The sequence below is a fragment of the Homarus americanus genome, unplaced genomic scaffold (genome assembly GCF_018991925.1).
Source record: "Homarus americanus isolate GMGI-L3 unplaced genomic scaffold, GMGI_Hamer_2.0 scaffold45632, whole genome shotgun sequence".
NCBI classification, from domain to species: Eukaryota; Metazoa; Arthropoda; class Malacostraca; order Decapoda; family Nephropidae; genus Homarus; species Homarus americanus.
Genome location: NW_024732272.1, coordinates 36,543 through 54,609, shown reverse-complemented (window position 1 = coordinate 54,609; position 18,067 = coordinate 36,543). Strand labels below are relative to the sequence as shown.

Here is an 18,067-nt window from a genome sequence, read left to right as displayed (position 1 = left end):
CCATTGCCTCACCACCACCACCACTGTCACCTCCTCAACTGTCACCACCACCGTTCGCCATCATTCTGGTTCTACACACCACTTCTTACACATCTCTGTCAACACCATCATCATCATTATCCCCATCTCATCACCACCATCACTCATCATCACTGTCATCATCATCATCACCACTATCACTTCTATTATTGCACATTGTTGTTGCTGTTGCTTGTTGCTGTTGGTTGCTTGTTGTTGTTGGTTGTCAGTTGGTGCTGCTGGTTTCTTTGCCGTTGCCGTTGTTGCTGTTGCCGTTGGTTGCTTGCTTGCTGTTGTTGTTGTTGTTGTTGCTTGTTGCTGTTGGTTGTTGGTTGTTGTTGCTGTTGTTGCTTCGTTGTTGGTTGGTTGGGTTGGTTGTCGTTTCTGGTTGTTGTTGTTGTCTGTTGTTGTTGTTGCTTGTTGCTTTTGGTTGTTGCTTCGTTTGCTGTTGCTGTTGTTGTTGGTTGTCGTTGCTGTTGCTGGTTGTTGTTGTTGCTGGTTGTTGTTGGTTGCTGTTGGTTGCTTGTTGCTGGTTGTTGTTGCTTGTTGTTGCTCGTTGTTGCTGTTGTTGCTCGTTGTTGGTTGCTGTTGTTGTTGGGTTGTTGCGGTTGCTTGTTGCTGTTGCTGTTGCTGTTGTGTTGCTGGTTGCTGTTTGCTGTTGTTGGTTATTTTGTCACACACACACACACACACACTTGGACACTGTCATCATCATCACCACCATCATCACTGCTCACATCATCATCACCACTCACTGTCTGTCACACACTGTCACTTATCATTGCTGTTGTCTGCTTGGCTCTGGCTTTCTGGCTGGTTGGTTTTTGCTGTTGGCTTGTCATTGTGGTTTCGTCGTTTCGTCTGTCATTCTGTTGCTTGTTGGTTGTTTCTGTTGTTGCTTGTTGCGCTTGCTGGCTGGGGTTTGCTGTTATTGTTCCTGTCTGTCGGTTGTTGTCAGTTGTCAGTTGTTGCTGTTGCTCGCCTGTTTGCTTGTTGTTGCCGTCATTGGCTGGCTTGTCGTTGCTTGCTGTTGGTTGTTGTTGCTGTTGTTGTTGCTGTTGTTGCTTGCTGTTTGTTGTTGTTGTTGCTGTTGTTGCTGTTGCTGTTGCTGTTGTTGCTTGCTGTTGCTTGCTTGTTGTTGTTGCTGTTGTTGTTGTTGTTGCTTTTGTTGTTGTTGCTGTTGCTGTTGTTGTTGTTGTTGTTGTTGTTGTTGTTGTTGTTGTTGTTGTTGTTGTTGTTGTTGTTGTTGTTGTTGTTGTTGCTGTTGTTGGTTAATAAGTTGTTGTTGTTGTTTACTATAAGATACCATTAACTCACAATAACTCACCGGATGATATATATATATATGATCAAATAAACCGCTATAGCGTAGTTATATAGCATACAGTATATGTTTACTGTATGAAATATATTTGGTTGCTTGACCGATATAAAGTTTTTAGACTTTGATCGTATAAACTTTGCAGACGTTGTTGAAAAACACTTGAATTAGTGATGAAGGGAGAGGAAAATATATTTGGGCTGTGTTGATTAGTGTGTCGGTCGACTAATTGGGGTGTGGGGTGCTGGTGGTGGTGTGTGTGGGGGTGATGGGTATATGTGTGTGGGGGTGGTGGGTGTATGTGTGTGGGGGTGATGGATGATGTGTGTGTGGGGTGATGGGTGTGTATGTGTGTGTGTGTATGTGTGTGGGGGTGTATGTGTGTGGGGGTGGGTGTATGTGTGTGGGGGTGATGTGTGGGGGTGGTGTGTGTGTGGGGTGATGGGTGTATGTGTGTGTGGGGGTGGTGGGTGTATGTGTGTGGGGGTGGTGTATGTGTGTGGGGGTGGGTATGTGTGTGGGGTGATGTGTGTGGGGGTGGGTGTATGTGTGTGGGGGTGGTGGGTGTATGTGTGTGGGGGGGTGGTGGGTGTATGTGTGGGGGTGGTGGGTGGTGCGTGTTTAAATTGCATTTGTCTGTGTACTTGTATTCACACATATGTGTATATGCTTGTATCCATGTATATATATGTGGGTATGTGTATATGTTAGTATGTTTACCTACATGTATGAGTGTGTGTGTACTGGAGTGATTTACATATTAGTGACCCACCTCCACTCCACTTCCTTTTGTTGATGACTGTAGGAGGGAGGAGGGACACTGCAGCCCACCACACCTCCACCTCCTGCCCGCCCGCCCACGCGTTCAATACTACCAGGAAGGACACTGCCTGCCCAGTAGAGCAGTAGTACCTACCAATTAAACGGTTTACGTGACAGTACCTACCCAATAGATGACCTGGGAGGACAGTACCTACACACTAGAGGACCTGGGAAGACAGTACCTATCCACTAGAGAGTCTGGAAGGACAGTACTCTACCCACTAGATGACCTGGGAGGACAGTACCACACACTAGAGGACCTGGGAGGACAGTACCTTCCCCACTAGATGACCTGGGAGGACAGTACTACCCACTAGAGGGCCTGGGAGGACACCACCCACTAGAGGGCCTGGAGGACAGTACCTACCCACTAGAGGGTCTGGGAGGACAGCACCCACCCACCAGGGCCTGGGACAGTCACCCACCAGGAGGGCCTGGGAGGACAGTACCACCCACCAGGAGGGCCTGGGAGGACAGTACCCACCCACCAGAGGGCCTGGGAGGACAGTACCCACCCACTGGAGGCCTGGGAGACAGTACCCACCACCAGAGGCCTGGGAGGACAGTACCCACCCACTGGAGGGCCTGGGAGGACAGTACCTCCCCACTGGAAGGCCTGGGAGGACAGTACGTACCCATTAGATGGTCTGGGAGGACAGGACCTACCCACTGGAGGGCCTGGGAGGACAGCACCTACCCACTAGAGGGTCTGGGAGGACAGTACCTACCACTGAGGGCCTGGGAGGACAGTGCACCTACCCACTGAGGGCCTGGAGGACAGTACCACCACTGAGGGGCCTGGGAAGACAGTACCCACCCAATAGAGGGCCTGAGGACAGTACCCACCACCAGAGGGCCTGAAGGACAGTACCTACCCACTGGAGGGCCTGGAGGACAGTACCTCCCACTGGAAGGCCTGGGAGGACAGTACGTACCCACTAGATGGTCTGGGAGGACAGGACCTACCACTGGAGGGCCTGGGAGGACAGTACCTCACCACTAGAGGGTCTGGAGAAGGTGCACTACCCACTGGAGGGCCTGGGAGGACAGTACCTACCCAGGAGAGTGCCAGTAGGCTCTAGGTGAGGTAGAGGTCAGGCGGTCTTGGCAACACCCCGGCAGCTGGTCGGCGGTAGTAAACGTTGCCAGCGAACGTCTTTTGTTTTTTCTCCCTCCACGAGGTGAATGTAAACAAACACTAATGGCGAGGACATCAGTGAGCAGTGCATTCTGACTCTGACATAATGAGTGAAGACGGTAAACTGACGGGAGGGTCTATATCTGTCTGTCTTATCTGTCAGTGTCTGATAATGAGTGAAGACGGTAAACTGACGCAAGGGTTTACCTCTGTCCGTCTTGTCTGTCAGTGTCTGATAATGAGTGAAGACGGTAAACTGACGCAAGGGTTTACCTCTGTCCGTCTTGTCTGTCAGTGTCTATAATGAGTGAAGACGGTAAACTGACGCAAGGGTTTACCCTCTGTCCGGTCTGTCAGTGTCTGATAATGAGTGAAGACGGTAAACTGACGCAAGGGTTTACCTCTGTCCGTCTTGTTCGTCAGTGTCTGGATAATGAGTGAAGACTGGTAAACTGACGCGAGGATCTATTCTCTTTCTTTTGTCTCTCACCTTGTCTCTTGTCTCACTTTTTTCATTATCTCTCACTTTCTTTTGTTTCTCACTTCTCTGTCTCTTACCATCTCTTGTGTTCTCTCACTTTCTCTTTGCCCCACACTTTCTGTGTCTCACCTTCTGTTTGTCTTTTCACTTTATTGTATTCACTGTCTCACCTTCTCTTGTTACTGTTGTGATTGTGTATGAGAGAGAGAGAGAGAGAGAGAGAGAGAGAGAGAGAGAGAGAGAGAGAGAGTTAAGCCACTCGACATAACAGCCATTTACCTCTCACTGGACGAGATAAACGAAGCCATTTTTCCTCCTCATTAATTACACGTTATGGCTTGTAATTACACGATGAGAGAGAGTCAGGGGTATTAATTACACGTACTGGCCTTTGATTGGCTGAATTACTACGTGGGCATTATGGGTAACCGTATTTATAGGAGAGGATGGTCATGTGACTTTTTTTTGTTTACTGTTCTTGTGTTTTTTTTTCTTTTGTTGACATGACTTTTGTTTTTTACTTAGGTTGTGTTTTTTGTTTCCCTTGTTTACATCACTTGTTTTTGTTTACACTCTTATGTTTTTTTTTTACTTGTGTTTTTGTTTATATCTTTAGTTTGTTTTTGTTTTTTACTTTGTGTTTTGGTTTTGTTTTACTGTCGCTAGTTTGATCTTAGGGAGGGCTTCTCAGTCCACCCAGCTGTAAATGGCAATTTCGCCCCGCTTTTTTTTTTTTTTTTTTTTATTTATTTTTTAACCTAACATTACAACTTAAGGAGGTGGGGAAGGGGTAGGTGGTGGTATGTGGGCAGAGGGGAGGGAGTATGTAGGGGGAGAGGGGTTGGGGGTTACGTGGGGGAGGGTGGGCATCGAGTGCAGTGCTCACCCGGCTGTACCTCCGTGTGTACTGAAGGTTAACTGTACTGTGTGGTGCATCTTATAGGACCCACCCAGAGGCTACATGGTCCTACTCCAGCTGACATGCACAGGTGGGGGAGGTCTGAGTGTACACAGCACTAACAGACACTGCACAATACTCAATACTCATGATGGTCTGATAAATAATCTGGTTCTACTCTCACTTACGACAAATTTAGGAGTGAAAATTTCTATTACGAACATTTGAGATTTTTACCCTTGTGTCGTAGCTTAAGAGAGAGAGAGAGAGAGAGAGAGAGAGAGAGAGAGAGAGAGAGAGAGAGAGAGAGCGCATATCCGGTGACCCCTACCAAGTCTTTTACACAGGCTTATGGTCTACCTGGGGGGAGGGTATTGACTGGAGAGATGGGGGGAGGGGCATGGATGGGGGAGGAAGAGGTAGGGTGATGGAGTGAAGGGTAGTCGGGAAGAAGCAGGTGTGGGGAGGGTGGAGGATGGAGTTGAAGGTGGAGGTGTGATTGAGTTTAGAGGTGGAGGCGGAGTGGGGAGATCGGGTGGGGTGGGGGTGGAAGAGTGGGGATAAAGAGAGAGAGAGAGTAACTGAATTAATCAATATAGTAGAGTGTGTGTAGAGGAGGTGTAGTACGGAGGGGGTAGGGAGGAGAGACGGAGGAGGGTCAAAGGGTGGAGGGGGGGTAAGGAGTACAGGGGGGAGGAGGCAGGTGGGGAGAGGGAGGGAGGTGGGTAGGGAGAGGAGGAGGCGGGTGGGGAGAGGGAGGGAGGTGGGTGGGGAGAGGAAGGGGAGGTAGGTGAGGAGGAGGAGGCGGGTGGGGAGAGGAGGAGGCAGGTGGGGAGAGGAGGCAGGAGGGGGAGGAGGAGGTAGTGGGGAGAAGGTGGGTGGGGAGGGAGGCAGGTGGGGAGGAGGCAGGTGGGGAGAGGAGGAGGCAGGTGGGGAGAGAAGGTGGGGAGGGAGGAGGCAGGGTGGGGAGAGGAGGGAGGCAGGTGGGGAGAGGAGGAGGCGGGTGGGGAGGAGGGAGGGGGGGGGGAGGAGGGTGGGTAGGGAGGAGGAGGAGGCAGGTAGGGAGGAGGTGAGTGGGAGAGAAGGAGGTAGGTGGGGAGAGAAGGAGGCGGTGGGGAGGAGGAGGGAGGCAGGTGGGGAGAGAGAGAGGAGGAGGTGGGGAGAGGGAGGTGGTGAAGGGAGGGAGGGGGGTAGGGAGAGGAGGAGGGCAGGTAGGGAGAGGAGGAGGCAGGTAGGGAGAGGGAGGCAGGCAGGGTGGGGAGGAGGAGGAGGGGAGGTGGGGAGGAGAGGAGGAGGTGGGTGGGGAGAGGAGGAGGTGGGGAGAGGAGGAGGCAGGGTGGGGAGAGGAGGAGGCGGGTGAGGGAGGGGAAGGGAGGCTGGTGGGGAGAGAGAGGGCAGGTGGAGAGTGTTAAAGGTGTGGTGGTAGGTCGGTCAAAGATCAAGGTATCTATACCCCAGGAGTCTCATTTGTATAAAGAACTGAATAATGCCTTTTTTTTTTTCTCCAAAGGCCTACAATGTGTGGGTTTGATTTTTTTTCTGCGGTTAGAGAGAGAGAGAGAGAGATGGTAAATGGGTAAACAAAGTTAAATCAATGAGTAAACACTCACGTCAAGAGATGGGTTAATGGGTAAGAGTCGGTGGTTGTTGTGGTAGTGGTGGTGATAGTGGTGGTGGTAGTAGTAGTGGCTGGTAATGGTAGTGATGGTGGTGGTGGTGGTGGGGACCGGGGGCAGTATTGGTGGCAGTAGTAGTACTAGTGGTAGTGGTAGTGGGGCTAGTGGCGAAGTGGCAGTAGTAATAATAGTGGTAGTGGTTAATTTTAAAGTTAGTGGTAGTGATGGTGGTGGTAGTAGTGGGCGGCGAGGTGGCAGTAGTAGTAATAGTGGTAGTGGTAGTGGTGGTGTGGTGGGCAGCGAGGTGGCAGTAGTAGTAATAGTGGTAGTGGTTAATTTTGGGTAGTGGTAGTGATGGTGGGGTGGTGTAGTGGGCAGCGAGGAGGTGGCATCGGTGCCAAAAATATACAGGGTAAAGTAGCGGTGTGGGGGAGAGAGAGGAGGAAGGAGGGAGGTGGGAGAAAGAGGGAAGAGGGAAAGGGGGGGGGGGAAGAGGGGGAGAAGGGGATGGAGGAGAAAGGGAGGGAGGGGAGAGGGGGAGGAAGGGGGGTCAAGGAGCACTAGCCTTGGGGATGCGACCATCTTACCTGCCTGTTTTTTATTTTTGTTTTATTCAGCCTTTTATTTTTGTTAGTATTCATTATTTTGTTCTTTTTTGTTTTTATTGGCTTTTGTTTTTTGTTTATTGTCGTATATTCTGAGAAGTCCTGTGTGTTGTGTGTAATAAAATAATAATAATAAACGGTTTATTAATAGAGTTGCAGCCGGTGGCTGAAAATATACAAACTTACATGTGATTTGAACATAGTAATACGTTGAATACATTTACAGGGCTGTACAGTACATAAATCAGGGAGTTGTTTATTATTTAACAATAGATGGGATGGTGCTATTCTTATATCTATCGGTGCGGGGGCTCTTATGGGCTGAATTTTGTTGTAGTGAGGGACTGCGCGAGTTGGGTGAGGGGGCTGCAGGGGGCAGGAGGTGGCGATGACAGGGGTGGTGCAGTAGTCTGCAAACCCTGCTAGTGCTTGGTGGTGGAGGTCACTGAGGGATGGCATTTCCGGGGTGGAGAGAGGCGTTGGTGTGGCCTGAGTAGTCTGCGCCGAGCATGATTCTGCGGCCCTTTTTCTATACCTTCTCTAGCTGACGTTGTTGGGTAGAGTTGAGAGAAGACGACCAGGCTGGTGACGCATACGTTAGTTTGGGGAGAATAAAGGCGTTGTAGATGGTCCTCAGCTCTGGCGTGGGTCCCCCAAGTGACCTGAGTCGTCGTAGCATGTAGAGTCGGTACAAGGCTGCTTTGATTGTGTTGTTTACATGGGCCTTCCAGTCCAGTTTGTGGTCTATGGTAACACCCAGGAGTTTGGCAGACTGCACTAACTGGAGAGGATGGGCACCCACTGTGACTGCTGGAACTTGCACTGGAGTGGTGGCGGTATTGATGTGCATTACTACGGTTTTGGTGTGGTTGATGGTGACCTTGTTCTCCGTAGTCCATGCCTGTAGCCTGTCCAGGGTGCCTTGTAGCGATGAGTAGTCTGGTGCGGTGTTGTCCACTGTAACCCCCACAGTGCAGTCATCCACATACTTCCACCTGTGAGGAGTATCCGATAGAGCGTCGTTGATCAGGATTAGGAAGCACAGTGGAGAACACTGCAGGTGAGGTGTTGTAATGTGGAGACCAAGCCCTGGTACCTCACTGTCTGACGAAGCTCGCTCAAGAAATCAGTGAGCCATGAGACCAGGTTGGTGGGCAGCCCTAGTGCAATAGCCTTGTTGATAACAGTGCAGTGATCAACAAGGTCAAAAGCCTTCCTAAAGTCAACAAGGGCAACGGCCAGTGATGTCTTACATGTGTGTGTGTGTGTGTGTGTGGGTGTGTGTGTGTGTGTGTGTATGTATGTATGTAGAAGTAGCGTTGCTGACCCTGATTGAAGCGGTGCACATTGTAAAGGGGTGACCAGTCTCTCTCTCTCTCTCTCTCTCTCTCTCTCTCTCGTTCGTTATTGTGTGTTGTTATTGTCGTTCATTGTTATCGGTCTGTACTGTTCGCGTGATGTTATTCCGGCACTTGTTTTCGATAGCTTTTGTTTTATGGAGGGGGGTTATAAAAATTCGCGCGCTTTTGTGAACGCTTTTGTTTTTCAGGGGTTGTTGTTGTTGTCGTTATTGTTTATCGTTTGGGTTATTATTTTAGAAGTTAATTCGTTATCTTAGCTTTTGTTTATTGTTGTTTTAACTTTGCTTTGGATGTTTTAGCTCTTGTTTATCGTTATTGCTATTCATTTAGCTTTGATATGGTTGTTTTAGCTTCTGTTGTTTATCGGTATTGTTATTGTTTTAGCTCTTGTTTATCGTTAATGTGGATACTTTAGCTGTTATTTACCATTGTTGATGTTGTTGTTGTTTTAGCTTTCTATTTTGTTTTTAGCTTTAGTATTGTAATTAGTTCTCTCCTCCTTTGGTTTTTGTTGATTAATTTTTTTTATTTGATCTCTCTCTCTCTCTCTCTCTCTCTCTCTCTCTCTCTCTCTCTCTCTCTCTCTCTCTCTCTCTCTCTCTCTCTTCTTATGCTAATTCATGGTCTCTTAACTTCTCTTATCTCTCTTTCTATTCCATTTATTCTTTCTTTCTTCTTTTTCTCATGCACAGATTTGGCTGATATCTTCTTCCTCTTCCTCCTCTTCCACCTTCCTTCTCCACCTTCCTTAATTCCTCTTCCTCCTCCTACCTCCTCCTCCACCATAACTCTTGCTCCTCCATCCTCCTCCTCCTCCTCCTCCTCTCTCCTCCTCCTCCTCCTCCCTCCTCCCTGCTCTTCCTCCTCCTTCCTCTTCCTCCTCCTCTTCCTCCTCCTCTTCCTCCTCCCCTCCTCCTCCTCCTCCACTCTTCTCCTCCTGCTCTTCTCTCCTCCCTTCCTCTTCCTCCTCCTCTTCCTCTCCTCCTCCTCCTCCTCCTCCTCCCCTCCCCTTCCTCTTCCTCCTCCTCCTCCTCCCCTCCTCCTCCTCCTCCTCCTCCTCCTCCATAACTCAACTCATCTGCTTCCACCAAACCTTCTAGCTAGTGGCGTGGTCCTCCTCCCAGAGTGAGAGCCATCAAGAGCTACACCTTGAGCTATAAATTGTACCTCCGTGATCCATCTGTGTGTGTGTGTGAGCCATCAGAGCTACATGAGCTATAAATTACTGCCTCCGTAGTCCATCTGTGTGTGTGTGTGTGTGTGTGTGTGTGTGTGTGTGTGTGTGTGTGTGTGTGTGTGTGTGTGTGTGTGTGTGTGTGTGAGCCATCAAGAGCTACACCTTGAGCTATAAATTACTGCCTCCGTAGTCCATCTGTGTGTGTGTGTGTGTGTGTGTGTGTGTGTGTGTGTGTGTGTGTGTGTGTGAGCCATCAAGAGCTACACCTTGAGCTATAAATTACTGCCTCCGTGATCCATCTGTGTGTGTGTGAGCCATCAAGAGCTACACCTTGAGCTATAAATTACTGCCTCCGTGATCCACCTGTGTGTGTGTGCGTGTGTGTGTGTGTGTGTAATAATAATAATAATAATAATTAACGGTTTATTGAAAGAGCTTGGCAGTCAGAAGGCTGAAAATATACAGTTACATATTTGGGGAATGGGTTACGAATTACAAATAATATACAAGTAACATAAGTGACACAAATAAGACATATAATAGCTAGATGGGGAAAAGCTCAAACTACAGTTCATTTCAACATAGTGACAGTGTAAGGAGCAGTGTTTACTGGGAGTGAATACACTGATTTATTACAAGTTATTGATAATGTTTACAATGGTTGGGACTGGGCTGTTCTTATAGCGATCAGTTCGTGCACGTATGGGCTGGATGCGGTTGTGGTGTCGAACAGCAATTCTCGGACAAGGGATCTCAGGTGGTAGTAGGAGCCGGTGTCGGGGATGGTGTAGAAGCTTCTTACCAAATTTGCAGATGAGGCCGTGGTGATGGTCAGTGAGAGTCGAAAGGGTCAGTGTGTTGAGCGCTTCTTGATATGTGGAGTAGGAAGGGGAGAAAATAATCTTGCATGCCCTCTTTTGCACTTTTTCTAGGTGTTTACGTTGTGTGGCATTTAGGGAGGAAGACCAGGTGGGGGAGGCATAGGTGAGCTTGGGAAGTATGAATGTTGTGTATACACTGAGGAGCTTGTGTGCAGGAACCTGGGAGGGACTTGGAGGTCGGCGGAGGAGGTGGAGACGGAAACTGGAGGATTTGACAACTTCACTGACGTGTGGTTTCCAATTTAGTTTGTTGTCTATGGTGACGCTGAGAGCTTGTGAATTCACAACCTGGAGTGTGTTCGGACCTAGAGTAATGGAAGGAGGTGGACAATGTCGGAGGAGAGGGTTGATGTGCATAACCATGGTCTTGGTATGGTTGATGGTGACATGGTTGTTGGTGGCCCAGCTTTGGAGACTGTTCAATAAATCCTGAAGGGCGGTATAGTTGGGAGCAGAATTGTTGACGCTGATCCCAATGGTGGAGTCGTCGACATATTTCCAGCGAGCAGGGTTTTCTCTTAGGGCATCATTGATGAGCATAAGGAAGCAGAGTGGTCCCATCTTGGTGCCTTGGGGGACGCCACAGGTGAGTGACTGAAAGGTGAGACAGCCCTCGGAAGCGTAAGCAGCTTGGCGTCGGTCAATGAGGAAGTCTGTGTTATGGTATAAGACTTCTCCGGAAGCCTGAGGTCAATAGCTTTGTTGATGATTATATTGTGGTCGACTAGGTCGAACGCTTTAGTGAATCAATGGCTATGGCTAGGCCATAGACATTTTCTCACTTTGAGATGGCGGTATATGTAATCGAGAAAGCTGGCAAGACAGTGAGTGGTGGAGGAAGTTTTCATGTTGCCAAATTGCTGAGGGTCTACGACTCCTGCAATATCAGCATAAGCCCAGTCAAACACAAAACTTTCACAGATTAGGCTGGGTATTGGGGGTGATTGCAATAGGTCGTAGCTGATTTAAGGATTGTGGGCTGGTTGACTTGGGCACTGGTGATACATAAGAGGTCTTCCAGTCAGCTGGGCATCTGGCTTGACTGAGAGAAGCATTGATGATGGCGCAGAGGGGTTTAGCAAGCTCCGGGGAGAACTCCTTGAAGAGTTTCATTGGTAAGTCAATGGGTGTGTGTGTGTGTGTGTGTGTGTGTGTGTTTTTGTATCTTGGATTATTTTTATTGTTGACTTTATTTACTTTTTTTAATAGATTTTCTTTCCTTCTTAATTTAATGGCCCAGACATTTGGGAATTTAATGGCCCAGACATTTGGGAATTTAATGGCCCTGACATTTGGGAATCTAATGGCCCAGACATTTGGGAATCTAATGGCCCAGACATTTGGGAATTTAATGGCCCAGACATTTGGGAATCTAATGGCCCAGACATTTGGGAATTTAATGGCCCAGACATTTGGGAATTTAATGGCCCTGACATTTGGGAATCTAATGGCCCAGACATTTGGGAATCTAATGGCCCAGACATTTGGGAATTTAATGGCCCAGACATTTGGGAATCTAATGCCCAGACATTTGGGAATTCTGAATGCCCAGACATTTGGGGAATCTAATGGCCCAGACATTTGGGAATTTAATGGCCCTGACATTTGGGGATTGAATGTCCCAGACATTTGGGAATTTAATGGCCCAGACATTTGGGAATCTAATGGCCCAGACATTTGGGAATTTAATGGCCCAGACATTTGGGAATCTAATGGCCCAGACATTTGGGAATTTAATGGCCCAGACATTTGGGGATTGAATGGCCCAGACATTTGGGAATCTAATGGGCCGGACATTTGGGAATCTAATAGTTTGGGAATTTAATAGCCCAGACATTTGGGAATCTAATAGCTGAACATTTGGAATTTAATATGAACATTTGGGGATTGAATAGCCCAGACATTTGGGAATCTAATGGGCCGGACACCTGAATTTAATGGCCGGACATCAGAATTTAGCCAGACATCAGAATTTAAGTCCCGGACATCAAATTTAATGGCCCGGACATCCGAATTTAATGGACATCAGAATTTAATAAGCGGACATCAAATTTAATAATGATGATCGTTTTAAAACTCTATTACTCATACACAGGTCCTTCTCTTATATTTTTTATATTTGATATACGAGGTAAACATTAACTTTTTGTGTATGTATGATAATCATGTATGTATGTTAATACCTTGTATGTATATGTATGTAACCTTGTATGTATGTATGTATGTATGTAAAGCTGTCACGCCAATAAGTCGCCACCACACACCAGACCCTCATAAGCATCTCTGTATTACTCTTCCCCCTTGTTCAGTATTTACACCATGAAGCTGCCGTGTTGACCTTTACCCTCCCCCGTCAAAACATTTAGGTCTGACCTTTATCAGCTGATCGTCCCGGGAGGTAAACATTCTATCCTTTGTTTTACTTGTCACTGATCCCGGCACTGTATTTGTTTATTTGTTTGCTTGTTTATTTGTATCTTTTTTTTTTTTTTTTTTTAAGGCTGATCTGCTATGTTATCTTCTTCATCACCTCTGCTCATGTCTGCCTTCAATGTCACCTCTCTACTCTGTGTCACCTTCACCTCTGCTCATGTCACCATCGCTTATCTATGTCACCTTCATTCACCTCATGTATTACCTTTATGTCCCTCTATTTCATGTCACCTTCATCACCTCTGCTCATGTCACCTTCATCACACCTCTGCTCATGTCACCCTTCATGTCACCTCTGTTCATTGTCACCTTCATCATCCTATGCTCATTCACTTCATCCCTCTGCTCATGTCACCTTCATCACCTCTGTTCATGTCACTCATCATCACTTCTGTTCATGTCACCTTCATCACTTCTGCTCATGTCACCATCATCCTTATGCTCATGTCACCATCTCACCTATGCTCATGTCACCTTCATCACCTCTGCTCATGTCACCCATCACCTATGCTCATGTCACATCATCACCTCTGCTCATGTCACCCATCACTCACCTCTGCTCATGTCACCATCATTACCTCTTCTCATGTCACCTTTATCACTTCTGCTCATGTCACCATCACCTATGCTCATGTCCACCATATCACCTCTGCTCATTCACCATCTATCACCTCTGCTCATCATCCACCATCACTTCTGCTCATGTCATCTCACCTCTGCTCATGTCACCATCACCTTTGCTCATGTCACCATCACCTCTGCTCATGTCACCATCACCTTTGCTCATGTCACCATCACCTCTGCTCATGTCACCATCACCTACGCTCATGTCACCATCACTATGCTCATGTCACCATCACCTATGCTCATGTCACCATCACCTATGTTCATGTCACCATCACCTACGCTCCATGTCACCATCACCTACGCTCATGGCACCATCACCTACGCTCATGTCACCATACTCGCTCATGCTACCATCACCTACGCTCATGTCACCATCACTATGCTCATGTCACCATCACCTTTGCTCATGTCACCATCACCTTTGCTCATGTCACCATCACCTCTGCTCATGTCACCATCACCTATGCTCATGTCACCATCACCTTTGCTCATGTCACCATCACCTATGCTCATGTCACCATCACCTTTGCTCATGTCACCATCACCTTTGCTCATGTCACCATCACCTTTGCTCATGTCACCATCACCCTATGCTCATGTCTGCATCACCTATGTCATGTCACCATCACCTACGCTCATGTCACCATCACCTACGCTCATGTCACCATCACCTATGCTCATGTCACCATCACCTATGCTCATGTCACCATCACCTACGCTCATGTCACCATCACCTACGCTCATGTCACCATCACCACGCTCATGTCACCATCATCACTTCTATTCCTATCAGATTTTCCTCTCAGTTATCCCAGCTTTTATTGTCATTTCTTTCGTTACCTTCTTACACTTCTTTCTTCCGTTCATTCTCCCTGTCTGTCTGTCTGTCTGTCTGTACCTTGTTATGGGAGGGAAGGTTTTAACTCTTGAGGCCCCATCCTTGTGTTGCAGTGTGGTTCAGTCTGTGTATGTATGTATGTATGTGTGTGTATATGTATGTGTGTGTTTATGTATGTGTGTGTATATGTATGTGTGTGTATGTATGTATGTATGTATTTGTTTGTATGTGTATATGTATGTATGTATGCGTCTGTATGTACTGTATGTATGTACTAGTATGTATGTATGTATGTATGTATGAATGTACTAGTATGTATGTATGTACTATTATGTATGTATGTCTGTGTATATAGTATATGCATGTATGTATGTATGTGTTCGTATGAACGTATATATGTATGTGTGTGTGTGTGAATGTATGTATGTATGCATGTGTGTGTTTGTGTGAATATAAGTATGTATATATGTACGTATCTATGTTGTATGTATGTACTAGTATGTATGTATGTATGTATGTACTAGTATGTATGTATGTATGTATGTACTAGTATGTATGTATGTATGTATGTACTAGTATGTATGTATGTATGTATGTTTGTGTGTTTGTGTGTGTGTGAATGTATGTATATATATATATATATATATATATATATATATATATATATTTATATATGCATGTATGTATGTATGTATCTAGTATGTATGTATGTATGTACTAGTATGTATGTATGTATGTATGTATGTACTAGTATGTATGTATGTATGTATGTACTAGTATGTATGTACTCGTATGTATGTATGTATGTATGTATGTATGTGTGTTTGTGCGTGTGAATGTATGTATACATGTATGTGTATATGCATGTATGTATGTGTGTGTATGCCGCAGCACCTCCCCCATGACCTTTCCGTCTGTTAGCGTACATAACCCTTAACCTTCCTATTCTGTCATGTTCTCTTGCTTTCCACTCGTCTGCCATCAATCCTCTCTTGTTTTAGTCTTTTTCTCTTCAATTCTCTCACATTTTATCCTCTTTTCCTCTTTCTTTCTTTCCTTTTTAATCCTTTCTTATTTTTTTTATAATTTTCTCTTTCTCTTCCATTTATTATCTTCGTCTTCTTCTCTTATTTGCTCTTTTTTTTCCTTTTCTCTTTCTTTTTCTCTTCAATTATCTCCTATTTTATCCTCTTTTTCTCATTTTGTCTTTCTTCCCTTTAATTCTCTTATTTTTTTCTTGTTTCTCCTTTTTTCTTTCTGTTCCATTTATAATCTTCGTCTCTTTTATCCTCTCTTATTTTCTCCTCTTTTTCCCCCTATTCTCTTTCTCTTCCATTTATTACCTTCGTCTCTTTATTTTCTCCTCTTTCTCCTTTTAATATTTCTCATTTATTTATCATCTTCGTCTATTTTTTCCTTAACCTAGAGTTGTTTTTGTTTTTTTCAAAGACTTTATTTCATGTTCTTTTTATTTCCTCTCTGTTCCAGTATTATTTTTCCTTGAGGATTTTTCCCAACCTTTTCATTTACATTTTTTTCTTCCTTTGTCACTTAGGCCATTTTTTTCCCTCCTCTTCCTTCTCTCCTCCTACTCTTCCTCTCCTCCGTTCTAATAATCCTCTCTCCTTTGATCTCAAGAGGCGCCGCCATCCACTCTCTCTCTCTCTCTCTCTCTCTCTCTCTCTCTCTCTCTCTCTCTCTCTCTCTCTTCAACTTAGTACTGGAAGGTGGTCAAAGTCTTCCTCTGCACACATACTGTCTTTGTCACCTAGTACTCGTCTGTGTCCACCTAGTACTCGTCTGTGTCACCTAGTACCTGTCTCACCTTGTACTCGTATCACCTAGGTCTCACCTTGTACTTGTATCACCTAGTACCTGTCTCACCTTGTACTCGTATCACCTAGTACCTGCCTGTCTCCTTATACTCATATCACCTAGTACCTGCCTGTCACCTTAGTCTCGTATCACCTAGTACCTGTCTCACCTTGTACTCTGTCACCTAGTACCTGCCTGTCACCGTACTCATGTCACCTAGTACCTGTCTCACCTTGTACTCGTATCACCTAGTACCTGTCTCACCTTGTACTCGTATCACCTAGTACCTGTCTGTCTCCTTACTGTATCACCTAGTACCTGTCTCACCTTGTACTCGTGTCACCTAGTACTCCTCACCTTGTACTGTATCACCTAGTACCTGTCTCACCTTGTACCGTATCACCTAGTACCTGTCTGTCACTTGTACTCTATCACCTAGTACCTGTCTACCTTGCTCGTATCACCTAGTACCTGTCTGTCACCTTGTACTCATATCACCTAGTACCTGTCTCACCTTGTACTCGTGTCACCTAGTACCTGTCTCACCCTGTACTCGTATCACCTAGTACCTGTCTCACCTTGTACTCGTATCACCTAGTACCTGTCTGTCACCTTGTACTCGTATCACCTAGTACCTGTCTCTTGTACTCGTATCACCTAGTACCTGTCTCACCTTGTTCTCGTATCACCTAGTACCTGTCTGTCACCTTGTACTCGATCACCTAGTACTGCCTGTCACTGTACTCGTATCACCTAGTACCTGTCTCACCTTGTCTCATCACCTAGTACCTGTCTGTCACCTTGTACTCGTATCACCTAGTACCTGTCTGTCACCTTGTACTCGTATCACCTAGTACCTGTCTCACCTTGTACTCGTATCACCTAGTACCTGTCTCACCTTGTACTCTTTCACCTAGTACCTGTCTCACCTTGTACTCGTATCACCTAGTACCTGTCTCACCTTGTACTCGTATCACCTAGTACCTGTCTGTCACCTTGTACTCGTGTTAATTAATACCTGTGTCACCTCTTACTTACCTGTGTCACGTAATACTTGTTTGTCACGTGTTCAGGCTATAGTATATATATCACAGTGTACATGTTGCAGTGTGTTACAGTATACATACAGCCACGACATACATACATACATACATACATACATACATACATACATACATACAGCCGACATACATACATACATACATACATATACAACATTCTTGTATGGTGTATTTAAATTAATTAATATACCAGTACAGTAACCGATTAATTAGTCAGTAATAAGTTGTAATTAATGATGGATAATTATGTCTCGGTTATCATTTTTAGGATTATTGTTATTATCATCATCATCATCATCATCATCATCATCATTACCATCATCATCATCATCATCAGTTCCTCTTCCTCCCTCTCTTCTTTCCTTCTTCTACCTTCCTGCCTTCTTCCCTCCCCATTCTCTGTTTTCCTCCTCCTCCCCCCAAAACCTCCTTTTTCCTTCCTCCTTCTCCTCCTCCCCTATCTCCCAATTCTTCCCCTCTTCATATCCTTCTCTTCCCTTCCTTCTCTTCCTCCCCTCCTCCCCAAACCTCCTCTCCTCCTCCTCCTCCCCATCCTTCTTCTCCTCTCCCATTCTTCTCCTCCCATTCTCTTCCTCCCCAAACCTCATTCTCTTCCTTTTCCTCCTCCCCTCTCCTTCTCCTTCATTCTCTCTCCACCTTTAACCAGTTCTCCAGGTCATCCAGCGCTTTAACCTGTTGTGTTCTGGTTTCAGGTACGGTGCTTGATGAGGAACCTGTATGCTACCTGTGGTCTTGAGCGGCAGTGCCTACTATCCCTGGTACTGGTAAGTAGATAAGGGGTAGTGGTGGTGGGGTGGTGGTAGGTGGTGGTGGTGTGGGTGTGGGGAGGGGTGAAGTGAGTGGTGTGGGGTGGTGGTGGGGGTGGTGGTAGGGTGGTGAGTGTGGGGAGGGTGAAGGTAGTGGTGTGGGGTGGTGGTAGGGGGTGTGGTGTGGGGTGGTGGTAGGTGTGGGTGG

General features: G+C 46.3%; 2 protein-coding genes across 2 annotated transcripts; both read left to right on the top strand.

Annotated features, from left to right (window-relative positions):
* Positions 1 to 11,549: 11,549 nt before the first annotated feature.
* Positions 11,550 to 12,143, top strand: LOC121868451. The gene has a single exon (XM_042369099.1). It carries the CDS (start codon positions 11,550 to 11,552, stop codon positions 12,141 to 12,143), a length of 594 nt encoding a protein of 197 aa, XP_042225033.1.
* Positions 12,144 to 13,382: 1,239 nt separating this feature from the next.
* On the top strand, positions 13,383 to 17,849 carry LOC121868450 (A-agglutinin anchorage subunit-like). The gene is made up of 2 exons (XM_042369098.1): positions 13,383 to 14,142; positions 17,806 to 17,849. Exons 1-2 carry the CDS (start codon positions 13,383 to 13,385, stop codon positions 17,847 to 17,849), a joined length of 804 nt encoding a protein of 267 aa, XP_042225032.1.
* The last annotated feature ends 218 nt before the right edge of the window (positions 17,850 to 18,067 follow it).